A 14,482-nucleotide genomic window follows, 5' to 3' on the forward strand; every position below is an offset into this window, starting at 1 on the left:
TTAATCTCCAGTCAGGCCACATCAACCAATGAGCGCAGAAACAAGGGGAACAGCACATCACTGTCTGTCTGTTTCAAATCAATAAATTAAAAAAAGGAAAACCAGGGTGATTTTACCAGAAGGGGGCTGAGTGCTAGTCAGCTAAAAACAGCAGATGGCAGGACACTGGGCAGTCAATGCATTAACGACGGAGCTGTTCATGCACCGCAAGCCGAGCCCCGCCAGCCCCCGCCGCCTCCTTCGCGCCGCGCGTGGGGGGGGGGGGGGCACCCGCACCAGCCCTTCAGCTGGCTCTGCGCTGCTATTTGTTGAGATCGTGTCAGCGTGTCTGGCTTCCTGTCGCCGGCGGAGACGGAACGTGCGAGTGCGGACGGATGTGCGAGCCAGCGAGGGAGACAGAACACGCCGGAGTCTGCCAAGTCGGCTTCGCGTTTTCTTTTACACTTTGTACAGTTGTCCCCAAGAAGGAGAACTGTTTCTAAAAATAAAACAAAATATTATAAAAAGCTTCACACTCCGATGGCTTGGAACAAATGATGGGTTTGAATGTGCAAATCAATGTAGGAAACAAATGCCCATCCGTGTGTGCACGTGTGTGTGTACGTGGGCACTCGTGTGCACGCGTGTGTGTGCTCGTATGCCCGATGGGACCCCGCTGCCCCCCCCCCGCATCTCCCTCTCCCCGCCCTCTGTGCACCCCCTGGCGCGACTGGTTACCCTGAAGGCGGAGGGCAGGAACCATGTTCAGCTTATTAAAAGGCTTTCACTGGGCTCGAAATAATTAAATTTGTCTTTAAAAGCATCGAACTTGATTGAATGAGCAGTTGAAAAACGGGTTTTTACGTTCACGGAGTTAGGTTCTTCCTCCCGCCTGCTCTCTGCAGGGGTGAGCAGGGATGCCACCGGGCAGGACCGTCCAGGGCTGGCTCTGCGGTTACTTGCTCCAGATTCAAATCCTCCCTCCTCTGGAGCACACCCCACACACTCGGGCCACAGCCCCGGGACCCCTCTCTCTTACCATGTGTGGCTCCCATTTCACCTTTTACCTTCTGGGCGTGGAAGTCTTAGCACTCAGGCTCCAGAAGTCTTTGGAAATGTTTGTGTTCCAAAATGCAGGGGGAAGACTAGCGAAATCAGAACCCAGACATGTTTAATTAAACGTCTAGACAACCTGCCCGGCCAGTGTGCTCAGTGGATGGAGCGTCCTCTCGTGGACTGAGAGGTCCCGGTTCGATTCCTGGTCACTGGGGGCTTGATCCCCAGTGGGGGGCGTGCAGGAGGCAACTGCTTCATGTTTCTCTCTCATATCAATGTTCCTCTCTCTCTCCCTTCCTCTCTCTCTAAAAATTAAAAAAAAATCAATAAAACATTAAAAATGTTTAAAAGTCTAGAAAACCTAACATGTCAAGTTCATTAAGTGTTCCATTTAATCATAAAACTTTCATTACACTTAATTACATTTAAAACAAATTTACAAGTGAAATCATCTCACTTTGAGAGAATTCCCAAGACACGCGGTGAAGAATTTGTGGACAATTGTAATTAAATGAATTTCTTGTAGGCAAATAATTTTGGAAGTGAAATGATTTTTTTTTAATATCGTTTGATTATAAAAATATAAGTTAGATGGAAATTCATTCCAATTTATTTGTTGGGGTGAGGGCAAGGACCTCCCAACAAGAGCTGGTGGGGGAAGGTATAAGAACAGCCCGGTGCTGGCCACATCCCCCTCCCTGGCCCACCTCCTCCGCCGTTCTCCCGCACCCAGGACCCCCTTTCCAAATTCCCATTTTGCTTGGGTGAAAATCCTCCAGTTGCCCTTCCTTTGTCCCTGAGAAAAATCTCAAGTTACTAGCACAGCTAATTCCCTGGCCCCGTGCAGCTCCCTAACTCTGCACCACTGGCCCTGGTCCCCTTTCCAGGCCGGCACTGCGGAGAGTGGGGGTGGGGCAACCCAGGACTTGGCCTGAACCACTTGTCTGTCCCTGGATTGGGCACTATGGCCCCTTCTGCAGCCGGAGTGGGAAGCGGAGCCAGGAAGCAGGGAGGGGGCCTTCCTCCTGCTCCCCCTTCCCTGCCAGGCTCCATGTGGCCTGGGATTAAGAAATGATTTGGTGAGTGACCGGCTGGGACTGCTCTCGGAGAGGACGGTTGGAGGTCCTACAATGCGGACACGACGGCTCCTGTTCACTGAGCACATGCTCTGTGCTCTGAACACCTCAGGGCAAGATCTCCTTAACCTTGGCGACCACCCCACCTCTGAGCCTCAGAATGAGGAGGGGCTCGCTCCGGGCACAGAGCTCAAAGGCGGGGGTGCCAGGTCCAGAGCCCCAGGCCTGGCTCCAGGGGACGCGATGACCCAGCTCTGCCTTGAAGAGCAGCGGACTGACGGACGGACGGACGGACGGACGGAGCCTTGGACGCTGCAGCTCGGCTGGTCTTGGTTTCTCTCCGCCCTCTGCCAGCTCCTGCGACCTGTGCACTTCCCATCCCTCTCTGGCCACCTCCAGTTCCCCGACTTGGCCCTTGACCAGAGACATGGTACTCTCCACACTGGGTGCCTTCTGACCTTTCCACTCTCACCCCCGGGAGGACTCCTCAGAGGAAACGTGAGAATAGCATCCAGGCTGCCGGAGAGAAAGGAGCCGGTTTCGCCAACACAGAGTGTGGTAAAAATATCTTTTAAAAGAGAGAGAGGGAGAACTCGAAAGACTCGAGATCAGTGACATGTCATTATCATCTGGTTTGGGCGGAGACTTCTAATAGTTTCCAGAAAAACACAAGCCACAGAAAAGGACTCTGCTTTTCGGAGCAAAAGCGATTGGGCTCAGCAGGCAGGGTGCCCTCTGGGATCTCCTGTGGCCGCTGACACCGCTCCCCGGCGGAGGAAGGGGGCCCCGGCGTCCCTGCCTCTCCCCCTGTGCCTTCCACACCGGACAGCAGGCTCTGCGAGTGGACGCTGCCCTTGAACTCAGGCTCGGACCTGATTAATGCACAGGTGCCGTGGGCGGCCATACGCACAGGCACAGCGGAGGTACCCCCGTTCCTTCCCCAGAGGAACAGCGGAGCCTCTCAGTGGAAGGGACAGGTAGGTACTCCCCAACATCTGTTGTCCCACATTTTTAAGTACCCAAATCCCCACTTTAAGCCAGGTACAACGCGGCCCAGAATAAAGAGCGTCCTTCCCAGCCTCCCTTGCCGGACACGAGACGAGCGGATGCTGATGGGGTGTGTGCAACTTGCAAGTGTTCTTAAAAGGGAGCGACAGGCTCTCCTCCCCTTTTCTCCTTCCTGCTGCAAAGAACTCCGATGTGAAGGCTGGAGCTCAGGCAGCCATCCCAGAACACAAGGCCAACCTCAAACAAGGGCCACAAACGGCAGAGCCACAAGATAGGAGGGGCCTGGGTTGCAACACCACGGTGTGCCCCACGACACCTGGGCCACCTATCCGACTGTTTGAGGAGGAAGGAAGGAAGGAAGGAAGGAAGGAAGGAAGGAAGGAAGGAAGGAAGGAAGGAAGGAAACATTTGGATTGGTTAAGCCTCTGATATTTGGGGTAAAGACCATCTTTAAAGTCAAATTTACCCTGAAAATCTCTTAAACTGAGAAGAGGAATAAAAGAGCATCCAACTCTTGAGACGTGAGCACCCGCTCAGTGTGGGGAGAGTTCCCGCAGGTCCGTGGCCCCACGCATTCCCGCCGTGCCCTGCAGTGCCAGGCGAGGTGGAACCCACCCACGGCACATTGTTCTTTTCTTTCTCTTTCGCCGTCTTCCTTGTGCCCAGTGCCTACGGCTATGTCGCAGAGCTGCATCCCACACATTCTTAACTTCCGAGAACCCACTAAGTGTCCTGTGGACGTGTCTTTCTTCTTGATTGTTGCTGTTTTATAGACGAAGACGCGGAGGCTCGGGCAGGCTGGGAGCCGCAGCCCGAAGCAGGGCCTGCCCTGGGGAGGAAGCGGGGGGACCCTTGTCCTGGCAGCCCCTCCCGGGCGCCCGGCTTCCCAGCACAGGGGTTCCTGCCGCACCTTCCTGGGGACCACTCGGAGCCAGGGTGGCGGCCACATGCACTGGGGCTAGGAGGGGGCCATCCAAACATGGCCCGATGGCCACGAGAGTGCCAGGCTTCATCTCTGAGACACAAGTGGTCCTTCCAGAAGCCCACCTGACCCTCAGGTTGCAGCTTGTGCCCCTCAGCCGGACCTGCAAGCCCACCAGGCCAGGCACCTGGGTCAAGGCCCCGGCTTGGTGCTCCTACACTAAGAGGTGAGCAGCACCCAGGGATGGAGTTAAGGAGCCCGAGAGGCCAGGGAGGGTGGGGGAGAAGCCGAGGTTGGGCCAGATGGACTCGGGTTTCCCTGGGGAGATGTTGGGTGGGAGGTTGCCCTTCAATCAGAGGGAGCAGGGCCGGCGCCCAGGTCGGTGAGCGGGTGCCACCTGGTGGCCAGTCCCGACAAGGCGTCTTCCACAATCTTAAACACCCGCAGCCTCCCCACCCTGCGTTTAAAATTAATACTGCCAGTTCATACAGAGATACAGGTTACTTCGGTTTTGCATCAACAGGGAACAAAAGCATCATTGTGGTTTCCTGTTTGTTTATTTTAAAAATATGTTTGTATTGATTTTTTTAGAGAGAGAGGAAAGGAGAGAGAGAGAGAAACATCCATGTAAGAGAGAGACACTGATCAGCTGCCTCCTGCACGCCCCCCACTGGGGATCGAACCCAAAACCCAGGCATGTGCCCTGACCAGGAATCGAACCGGGACCTCTCAGTCCACGGAACGACGCTCAGTCCCCTGAGCCACACTGGCCGAGTGGTTTTCTGGTTTTATCGAGTGATCAAACTTTGCACTGTCGCAACGTGTCAACGGCATCACCTGGGATGCTGGGCCCTGCCCCCAGAGGTTCCAATATAACTGACCTCGTGGTGGACTGGACATCAGGGCCTCTCCACAAGACGCTGGGACCCTTTTCCTTCGCTGCTGTCGCTGCTCGTAACCCTTTGCAGAAATGCTGCCCGGAGAGTGTCCCCCAAGGGAGCACGGACATCTGCTGGCCCGCCCAGGCCTCTGCCGCTGGGACCTCGAGCCCAGGCGCTTCCTGAGTTGAGTTCTTGATCCTCTTGGCTGCCTCGCATAATGCTTTTCATTTCTGCATGCCTCAGTTTCCCCTCTAGTACCTGAAAAAGAGCAGTGGTTCTGAACTGCTTGGGGGTCACTTATGAAAGTGATGGGGTTCTTCCCCTGAAACGCGTGGGTACCCGATTGTGCTCATGACTGTAAATAACACTGGAAGTAAATGGGGGCACAGAGAGGCGAGATCATGTGCCCAAGGTCACACAGCCAGTAAATGGGGGGGGGAGGGGGCTGGGTTAAAACCCAAGCATTTCTGTGGCCTTGGACAAGTTTCCTCACTGGCCGGAGCCTCAGTTTCCCCTCTGAGAAGAGGCCAGTACTAGTCCGTGCCCTGTAGCTGAGTTAGGGAGGCACATGAGATTTGAAAGCACACAATAGGTGCTCATTAAAGAGAGTTGTCATTTGGAAGCACACAGGGTCATGGGCACCATCCACTCACCCAGGTGCCCTAGCCTCCATGTGGGTGGTCAGGGTAGGCATCGATGGGCACCTGGGAGCTGCTCAGCTCTTCCCTGCCAACCTCTAGTCCACTCCCTCTTGCTCATCAATTCTACTTTCAAGTTCGTTTCTTTCTAAAGCAACACACAGAAGTTTCACTTTCCTTTCTCCACAACACTGAACGTCTGGGCTCCCTAGACCTCTGTTTCCGGGGTGTGAACAGCTGACAGCTGGCCCATAAAGCTGGCCCCCATCACATCTGCCTGAGACCGAGGTTCAGCCACGCGGGGACACCCAGCCTCGATCCAGCCCACCCTCACGAGGCCACAGGACAGGAGACAGCCACTGCACCCCCAAGTCTCCCGGGACTCCTAGCAGCTGCTGTTAGCATGGCCCAGGCGTCTGTGGACCCAGACGAGACAGGTACTTTCCCCTCCCAGGAACAGCGGGGATGGACGTGGGGGGCCGGGGGGCTGGCTCTCCTTTGCTCACCCCAGATAATAGCAGGGACAGTGCCCTGGGCACCGGGCACCATGCTCGCCATGCATTTCACCATCACCTCAGCGAGGGGCACTGTGCTGTTCCCATGTTCCACGTGTGCTCGCCGAGGCCCTGGGAGCTAAAATGACTCAGGGCCTCCGGCAACGCTGGGGGCTGGGTGTGTCGTCACATTCCTTTTGAGAAATAGCAGTTGCTCTGCTCAGAGGTACACATTCCCCCTGCTGCGCTCTCCCTCTGACCACACTTCACTCCTGGGAGGACACGGTGGGGGTGGCCCCGTACTGAGCGATGGCTGCGGTCCAGGCCACCCCTGGGGGCTGGGGGCTGGGGGCTGGGGGCTGAGGCTGTGGCTGGGGTTTTGTGGTTTTGTTGTTGTTATTGTTATAACTCACATCCTCACCACCGTCTTTGAAGTAGCTGCTATTACCCCCACTTCACAGATAGAGAGACTGAGGCACAGAAAGGTCACACTGCTCTAGGTAGCAGAACTGGGGCTCACACCCAGGAAACTAGCCTCAAAGAAGAAAAAGGAAGAAAAGAGGGGTGTGCTGGGGACGGGGGAGGGGAGGGTGTGGCCCAGGCTCGGCTGGTTTCCAGGTTCCTGTCACACTTCCCCAAGGGGCAAGTAGGTACCAGTCAAGGGCACTCGGCAACCGCTGTTCACTTCTTCCCTGGTGGGCTCTCCTCCCCTTGTCCACGTGTCACTCACGCCTCGTCCCTCTCTCCACTTCCCCTTCGCTGGAGGACGCAGCTTCCTTGCTGCTCCGGGGACGCCGGGGAGGTGGAGGAGGGCGGGAGGAGGCTCCGGGCCAGGACCACCAAGAATCAACTCTTCTCAGGACGAAGCAAAGTCGAGTGTGTGGTTGATTGCTTGAGGATTTCCAGTGGCAGATGACTGTGGGGGACAATCAGGTGGGTGCAGGGGTGAGCACCCCGGGGATCCTGATTGCACCTCACCTGCCGGGCACGGACCTCAGCACTCTGACCGCGAAGGCACCGCAGCCCCGCTGCAGAGTCCGGAACTGGGCTGTCCCTTCCCCACCCCACTGCCACCAAGGAACCTGGGAACAGCCAGAAGGCAAAGGATCGGATAAGGCCACCACCCTGGACGAGGACCCAGACCTCCCGGAGAAGGCCCTGCTTTGCATTTCCCTTGGGGTTCCTGGGGGCCAGTGTCCCCCGGAGATGGGCTTCTGCACCCGGTGCTCCTGTACCCCGTCCCGCACTCCCCGGAGAGCAGCTGGCTGGCTTTGGGGGATCGAGGGGGGGGATTTGAGAGAACCAGGAACAGTGTGTCTAGGACAAGCCACACCACAGACGGGGGTGGGGGTCCAAGAGGAGGGTGGGGTTTGAAGGGATGGGGCAGATCTGCCCTCCCCTCCCCCTCCTGTCCCTCCATGCCCCTCTGCTCTGAGGACACCGCGCCCAGCATGCCCTTGGAACCACTCACAGCAGGTAGAGGACACGGAAAGGCCGGGGCACCTCCTCTGGCCACCAGGCTGTCCAGCTAAGGTCATTTCTGACCAGCCCAGTGCCCCTCGCTGAACAGCGGTGTTGACGATGTCTCTTCTGGCCTGGGCCCCTTCCACGTGGGCCCCCCTGCTCCGGGCCTCCCCCAGCTCTCTCCCCGCCCCCTCTCCCCTCCCAGACCTGGAGCAGAGGATCCTGAGGGTGTTGAAGGAGGCTGGCTCCCCTATGAAGGCTGCCCAGCTGGCAAAGGAATGCCAAGTGCCCAAGAAGAAACTCAACCAAGTTCTCTACCAGATGATGCCAAAGGCACAGGTGGTCCTCACTGACCGCGCAACGTGGCGCTTAGGCGAAGTTGGGGCTGGAGAGCTGGTTCCCACAGAGCCAGCCCAGCTCAGCCTCGGTAACCGGCCATCCTGGGGGCGGGTGGGACCCAGGGCGGGTGGGACCCAGCACCAGCAATCCCGGCCAGGCACAAGCCTGGATTGGGGCCTGGGGGGTCATGTCCCCTCACCGCGGCTTGGCTTTCTTTTCTGGCCAAGAAGAGGTGCTCAGCAAAATAAAGTATTAAGAACAACAACAGAAAGTAATGATGACAATGGTAGTGACGGTGATAATGGAACCGAGTTAGCATCACCCAGGATCCCCTCATCTAGTCCGTAGCCCACAGAGTAAGGAGCTGACGTTTGTCAGGTACTTACAAGGGGCCAGGCGGAGCTGGGGTTCACCTGGATGGTAAGAGGCAGTGTTCGGCCCCTTCCCAGACGTGCTCGGTAGCGAGGAAGCTGGCCAGCTGGAAAGAGGCTCGGCATGTGCCAGCGGCCCCCCTCGCCGAGTGGAGTCCCCCGTCCTGTGCCTCCCCTGACCCCTCTTCCCTTCTCCAGCAGAGAGACCCCGGCAAGACATAGTGGCCATTCCACAGAAGCCTGGTTCTCAGCTCAGTCAACAGCGTAAGCATCTGGGTTTCCTTTCCGCTCCTGGGATGTGGGGCCCGTTTCCTCTGACCCCCCAAATTCTCCTTGGCCACTTGAAATGTCAGGAGTGTTCAGGGGCCACGCTGCCCCCCACTGAGAGGCTTCAAGAAGTGCTCAGGGGCAATCCCTCCACGGGGGAGAAGCCAAACGCCCGAGCACCGACCTCTCCAGGGGGCTGGCTTTCACCGTGGAAGTCCTGGTGCGGGCACTGCCCAGAGCGCTGGGTCCCTCCCCCGCCCTCAGGACGGCTCCCATGTGCATTGCTGTCCACACTTTACAGATGGGGAGACTGGGCACCGAGGGGCGAGGTCTGCCCGGGGGTCACTCAGCTACTGAGCAGTGGAACAGACTCAAAATCAGGGGGTCCTTCCTAACCCCCCGCCGTCCTGCCTCCCAGAGGAACAGATCTATGGGTTTCTGAGAGCCAGAGGGCCCTGTAAGGCCCTAGTCATCGCCCAGTTCCTGGGGAAGAAGACAGCAAAAGACGTCAACCCGGACTTGTACGACATGAGGAAAAGTCACCTGTTGGACCTTGACCCGAATTCAAAAGCATGGGCGGTCTATCAACCAGGTGAGCCCTTCCGTCTTCCTGCACCCGGGCAGGGCAGAGGGAGAGACTCTGAGGCCAGCACGCGGCCCTGGCTGGGCACCCTGCTAAGCACTCGGCCTGCTCCGCCTTCAGACGTACCAGAGGCTCGCGGTGGTCCTGCTGACCAGCCCCTGGAAGGGGTTCTAGGAGGCAGGGGCATGCTGGTGGGAGTAACCAGGGAGGGCTTCCTGGAGGCGGGGCTTGAGGCCGTAGTTGCAGAAAGCAAGAGGCTGGGAGCGGGTGCCCCACTCCTGACTGGATCAGCCCTGGTGCAGGGCTCAGCCTGTGTTTGCTGACAGTTTTCTGTAGGCACTTTGCCCAACGTGAAGCTGTGAAGTCGCTGAAGAAGACCAGGGGCTCAGATAGCTGCAGGGTGGAGCCCAGAGCGACTTATCCACGAGGCGCAGCAGGCTTGGGGCCCAGGGCCTCCGGGCCTCTGCCGGGTCCACGGGGATGTTCTCATTTCTCTTGAAATCAGAAGAAAAAGGTGAACGGAATAACAATGAGTAGCTAATCATGACTCGCCTGGTTTATCTGTCTTTCTCTCAAAGACATAGCAGGTCATCTTAAATATGTTGAGAATGGAGGAAGGGCCCACAAAGGCCCCAGAGCCCAGGGCCCACGAGGGTGGGAGTGTGGCTCCCTGTGGAGTCAGCGATGCCTCAGGCAGCTAGCTGCCCAGTGGGCCAAAGTGGGGCAGAGGCCCCTGCTCACGGAGACCCCCAACTGTGACAGCAGCCAGATTTTAAACACTGGTGACAAACTCAATTCTTCAAAATGCCTTGTGAGGCAAACAGAGTGATCTGGGCCAGAAAGAGCCCCTGGACAGCCCCCCGCCACCTTGGCAGAGAGCACTCAGAGGCCAGCAGGCGTCAGCCTCAGGGGGAGGGGCCGAGGGCGGGGCGAGCAGGGAGGCCCCTCCATTCACCCTGGGGAGCAGAGGACCACAGGTAGGGTGACCTGCTGTGACGATGTCCATGGGACAGTCAACTGAGATACCGGGGCATTTGTCAAACATGCCAGTTCCTGGGTCCCCCCTAGGGCCTAAGGACTCAGCACCCCCGAGTATTTCCCAGCGCCTCAGGAGATTTGGATGCTGTGAGCTGGCATTTGGAACCCCTGAACACTCCAGAGGTGCAAAGGGGTTGAGTGAGATATTATTCTGCAGAGGGTCCCGCGGAAAGAAGTCAGCCCTCCACAGTCATTTACCAGAAAAATCCGGTCATGATCTATCAGAACGGACCGAACAACCACATCTCCATCGAGAACTCTGAAGCAGTCCAGATCGGACACTGGAACAGCATAGTGCAACAAACTGCCCCTTGGGACAGCGGTGAGATCTCTGAGGGACACCCCAAGGGGCGCCTCGGGCCGCTGCTCTGTCGGCGGGCGCAGGGGAGGGGGGCACTCAACTCTCTGAGGAGAAAGGGTGGCCTCCCGATCGCCAAGGTCCTCCTTGGTGGCCTCCTGAGAACAAGGAAGTCTTTCTTCATGCCTGGATCAAACCCTTCCTGATTCCCCTTCATTCCAATACCTTTAGTCTCACTTTCCAGGGGACCCTATTTTTCCCATGAGAAGCAATTCAATTCACTCCCCCTCAGTAGAATGTCGCAAGGAGTCCTTGCGGTGCTTTGTTTATCCTGAGACACCGTTTTCCCCCACATTATGACATCTTAGGAATCGGAATGTATCTCACGGTGGCATCCTAGTTTTGATGAAATACGGTCCTGCCAGGCACTGTGGTGAGAGGGCACAGGGCCACCCCTCAGTACAGCCATGGGCCACCAGTGAGAGCATCAGCCCAAAAGTTGGAACCCTTGCTGGGCCCTCAAGAGAACCCTTCTCTGCTCTGGGCCTCAGTTTCCCCAGCTGTGAAAGAGGAATTTTGCTCTAGAATCTAGATGATGCTTTGCCCAGTCCCGGTCCTCCGGGCTCTCCCTGCCCGACTCCGGCCATGCGCACAGCTGATCACCGCTTCCGGGTGCTAGACAGCCAGCTCCCTTTCGTTCCGCTCGGAACAATTCGAGCGTGTGCAGCACGACCTTTGGGAACCGGGAAGGTCACGTGAAAAGAAACGCTGAGCCGATCAAAGCGCCAGAGGCCTGAGCCTCTGTATGTACACAAAGGGGACTTTCTCCTGATGGACCCTGAGGACTGAGGGTGACCAGGAGGCCCAGGAAGTGCTCATTGCTTGGGTTTTAAGTACCCCAGTGACAACCCAAATCGTGGGGACCCCCGTGCAACCTGTTCTGCGGGCCCACGTGCCCGATGGTGCCCAGGAAAAATTCAGAGGCCTGTCTCTGTCCGGTCAGGAATTTGTGTGGGGGGTGTGGGGAGGGCCAGAGGGTGAGGGTCAGAGGTCATGTTGCTCTGCTTCTTGCCATGCTTAACGGCTCCCCTCTGCCTCCCTCCACCAACACCAGCTGATGCCTCACCTCAGGATCCCCTGGCCGGATCCTGGGGGTCCCAGAACATCCACATAGACAGGTCTGTGCTCAAACGGGTGCAAATGGGCCACGGCAACAAGATGACCCTTCAGACAGACCAGGCCACAGCCCCCGGCCACAGCCCCTCTGCCAGCAGCCTCTCTGTCAGCCCCCCAGGTAACGAGATCACACAGCCATCCTGCTGTACCCCACCCACCCCCTTTGGCTCCTCCCTGGACAGAACCTAAGCCAGTCTTTGCAGGGAGAGGGGCATGATGGGAAATTCCTTTCCATCTACCAGGAGGCTGTACTGGAGTGCAGCAGGTGGGGCTTTAAGAGCTAGTACTTGGGCTCCCAGCCCCACTGCACCCCTCGGGACCTCAGTGTGTCCGTCGGCACAGTGGGTGCGCAGCCACAGAAGCTGGGCCGGCTGCAGCGGGGACCGAGGAGGGGGCCGACTGGCACAGCATCTCGGAGGGGGAGGGCAGGAGCCACCTCAGTACCCAGAGCCCTACTAAATGCTGTCAGTGGTGGCCAGAGGGCTCAGGAACCGGCCTCCCCATCTGGTGATGAGACAGGCTGGGGGAGGGGTCCGGCAGAGACCTGGGGGGGGGCAGGAGGCAGTTTCCGGAAGAGGGGAGGCCAGCGAGGTTGGAGGAGCGCCACAGGGTTTTGCAACGGGGAATCAGTGGTGACCTGAGGGGACAGAAGGAGCCTGGGGAGCAAGAGGAGGTGACGCTGAGCCCCGACAAGTCTTTTCCGAAGTTTGGGTGGGACGGGAGCAGGACAGCAGGGCTGGGGACCGAGCTGGGCCCTGAGAAGATTTTAACCAAAGTTGGAGATGTTGCCCTGGAGCCGCTGGACCGCTGAGAGCAGGGAGGAGGGGCAGGGGCGGGGGGGGGGGGCTGAGTCCCAGGGCCAGCACGGAGGACCAGGTCAGCGGGATGAGGTGGGACCCAAGCTGGCCAACCTCGGGGGAGGGGACAGAGAGCCTGCAGCCCAGGGCGGCGAACGGTGTGTGCAGAGGAGCTGGGAGCTGGGGGTCAGAGACGCCGGCCATGCAGGGCTTAGCCAGGCTGGGGCGCTGGGGGGCTGGCCTCGGGCCCTGCCCACTGCTCACAGACCTCCCCTTGTCTCTCTTCGACTAACCCACAGTCTCTGCCACCACCGCTGGTCCAGAATCTTCGTTTGACATTCGAATGCCCACATTAGAACCTCACCCCGAGGGGAAGGAGGACATGGCCCAGAAAATCCACATCAAGTCCTGCTTGCTCGAGGATGCGGCCATTGGCAACAGCAACAGAATGAGGGTCAGCCTGGGGACAGCTGGCCCAGGAAGAGGGGCGGGGCCTGAGGACAGCAGTGGGGACCTTGGGGAGCCCGCAGAGGACACAGGTGAGCCTGGGACGGGGTGGGGCCCTGAAAGTTCTCTCTCCCATCCATCCATCCATCCATCCATCCATCCATCCATCCATCCATCCATGCACAAGCCTCCCATTCCCAGAGTCCGCGGCAGTGGGTGTCACAGCAAGGAGGCTCTGAGAGGGTGCGGGGTCGGACCTAACCCATCACTGAGCGCCGAGCTGTTTCTCCACCTGCAAAATGAGGACAAGAATAGCCCGCTCGGGCCCCACGCCTGTGAGGCTGCCCTTCCTGGGAGCCTTCCGGAACATGATACCCCTCCTCTGTCCTCACCCGCCCGCGCTCAGTCACTCACTCCGTCCACTGATTCTCCCCACCGAACGACGCGGTCGTCACCTTCTTCCACGTGTCAAATGTGAGGCTGAGCAGTTCACGCGCCCTCGCCCACAGACACCCCTCGCCTGGGGACAGTCAGGAGCAAAGTGGACCAGTGTGTCCTGCTCGGGGGGTCAGTGTCCGGTAGGGGAGCAGGGACAGCTCGCAGAGCCATCGGGCCTCTCACGGAAACAGCAGCGCTGTATAGAACAATGCAACCTGGGGGGCACAGGGGACCCGGCTCAGCGGGGGGGGGGAGCGCACCGGTGAGCACGGGCAGGGCCTCTGACCTGGAATCCTAGAGGAAAGCTGACCCTCTGAGGTCGTCGGGGAGCCTGGAGGCTTGAGGCAGAGGCGGCACCGTGGGAGCTCAGCCTCAGTCTCTGTGGTTACCCCTGGGGTCAGGGAACGGAGGTGGGACCGGAGCCACTGGGCTGGGCCCCAGGGAACTGAGTCGCCGCCGGCATGCAAGGTGAGACGGCTCACACGTCTCTCGGGCACCATCTCCTCCCCAGCGCCTCAGCCAGAAGCTGCGAAGCCCAGAGACAAGGTGGCTCCCGATGCTGGTCGTGCTGACCCCGACGTGGCCACGCTCCTGTCCCCGCTGGAAACCGTGGCACTCGAAAGCAAGGATTCGGAAGCCGCTGCAGACGGCCCCTGAGTGGACGGGGCCCAGCAGGGGCCTGCAGGAGGCGGGGCTCAGAACAAACAGCCCCGGCTGGACGGAGGGGGTGGACAAAGGCTGGAGGGGGCCTGAGCCCTCGCACTGTACGGTTCGTCCCATAAACGTTCTTGACCTTCTTTTTCTTTTTTTTCTTGTACGTGCCCCTAGCGGGAACCGAACCAGGGACTCTCTAGTCTGCAGGCCGACGCTCCATCCGCTGAGCCAAACCGGCCAGGGCAACGTTCTTGACTTTCTTGTCTCCTGACCATGGCCAGCATGAGTCGGCACATGGGCTGGGCCAAGGCTGGGTCTGTGGTGACCAAGAGCAGAATGACAGGGCGACCCCCAGGATCTCGGGGCGCCGAGAGGAGGTGGGCTGATGGGAGGGGTGCTCAGGCAGCCAGCAGGGCCCAGGCAGGACACCCCACACCCCGGACCACCTTCCATCACAGTTGACTCTCGTCTTGTCACTTAAGACCTGATTTCTCCAGGCTGGAGAGGGGACAAGGGCCGGACCACACGCACCTGGGAGTTGAGAGCTCCGAGCGCG

At 58.7% G+C, this 14,482-nt stretch overlaps 1 protein-coding gene and 1 long non-coding RNA gene across 4 annotated transcripts; one reads left to right on the forward strand and one right to left on the reverse strand.

Moving 5' to 3' along the window:
* Positions 1-334: 334 nt before the first annotated feature.
* LOC118619061 lies at positions 335-6,178 on the reverse strand. Its single transcript, XR_004957132.1, has 3 exons — positions 6,067-6,178; positions 4,923-5,180; positions 335-478 (listed from the first exon to the last, which is right to left on the reverse strand). It is a non-coding gene; the product is annotated as an uncharacterized LOC118619061 (long non-coding RNA).
* On the forward strand, positions 5,726-14,063 carry ZBP1 (Z-DNA binding protein 1). 3 transcript variants are annotated; one of them, XM_036245731.1, is made up of 8 exons: positions 5,726-5,997; positions 7,724-7,945; positions 8,427-8,492; positions 8,914-9,087; positions 10,274-10,438; positions 11,529-11,708; positions 12,687-12,926; positions 13,784-14,063. In XM_036245731.1, the coding sequence occupies exons 1-8, from the start codon at positions 5,964-5,966 to the stop codon at positions 13,927-13,929; spliced, it is 1,227 nt and encodes a 408-aa protein (XP_036101624.1). In that variant the 5' UTR covers positions 5,726-5,963; the 3' UTR covers positions 13,930-14,063. The 3 variants fall into 3 exon arrangements, with proteins under 3 accessions (XP_036101624.1, XP_036101625.1, XP_036101626.1); XM_036245732.1 differs by having other exon boundaries at positions 8,430-8,492; XM_036245733.1 differs by lacking the exon at positions 5,726-5,997 and adding an exon at positions 6,430-6,987.
* The last annotated feature ends 419 nt before the right edge of the window (positions 14,064-14,482 follow it).

The sequence above is a fragment of the Molossus molossus genome, unplaced genomic scaffold (genome assembly GCF_014108415.1).
Source record: "Molossus molossus isolate mMolMol1 unplaced genomic scaffold, mMolMol1.p scaffold_m16_p_6, whole genome shotgun sequence".
NCBI classification, from domain to species: domain Eukaryota; kingdom Metazoa; phylum Chordata; class Mammalia; order Chiroptera; family Molossidae; genus Molossus; species Molossus molossus.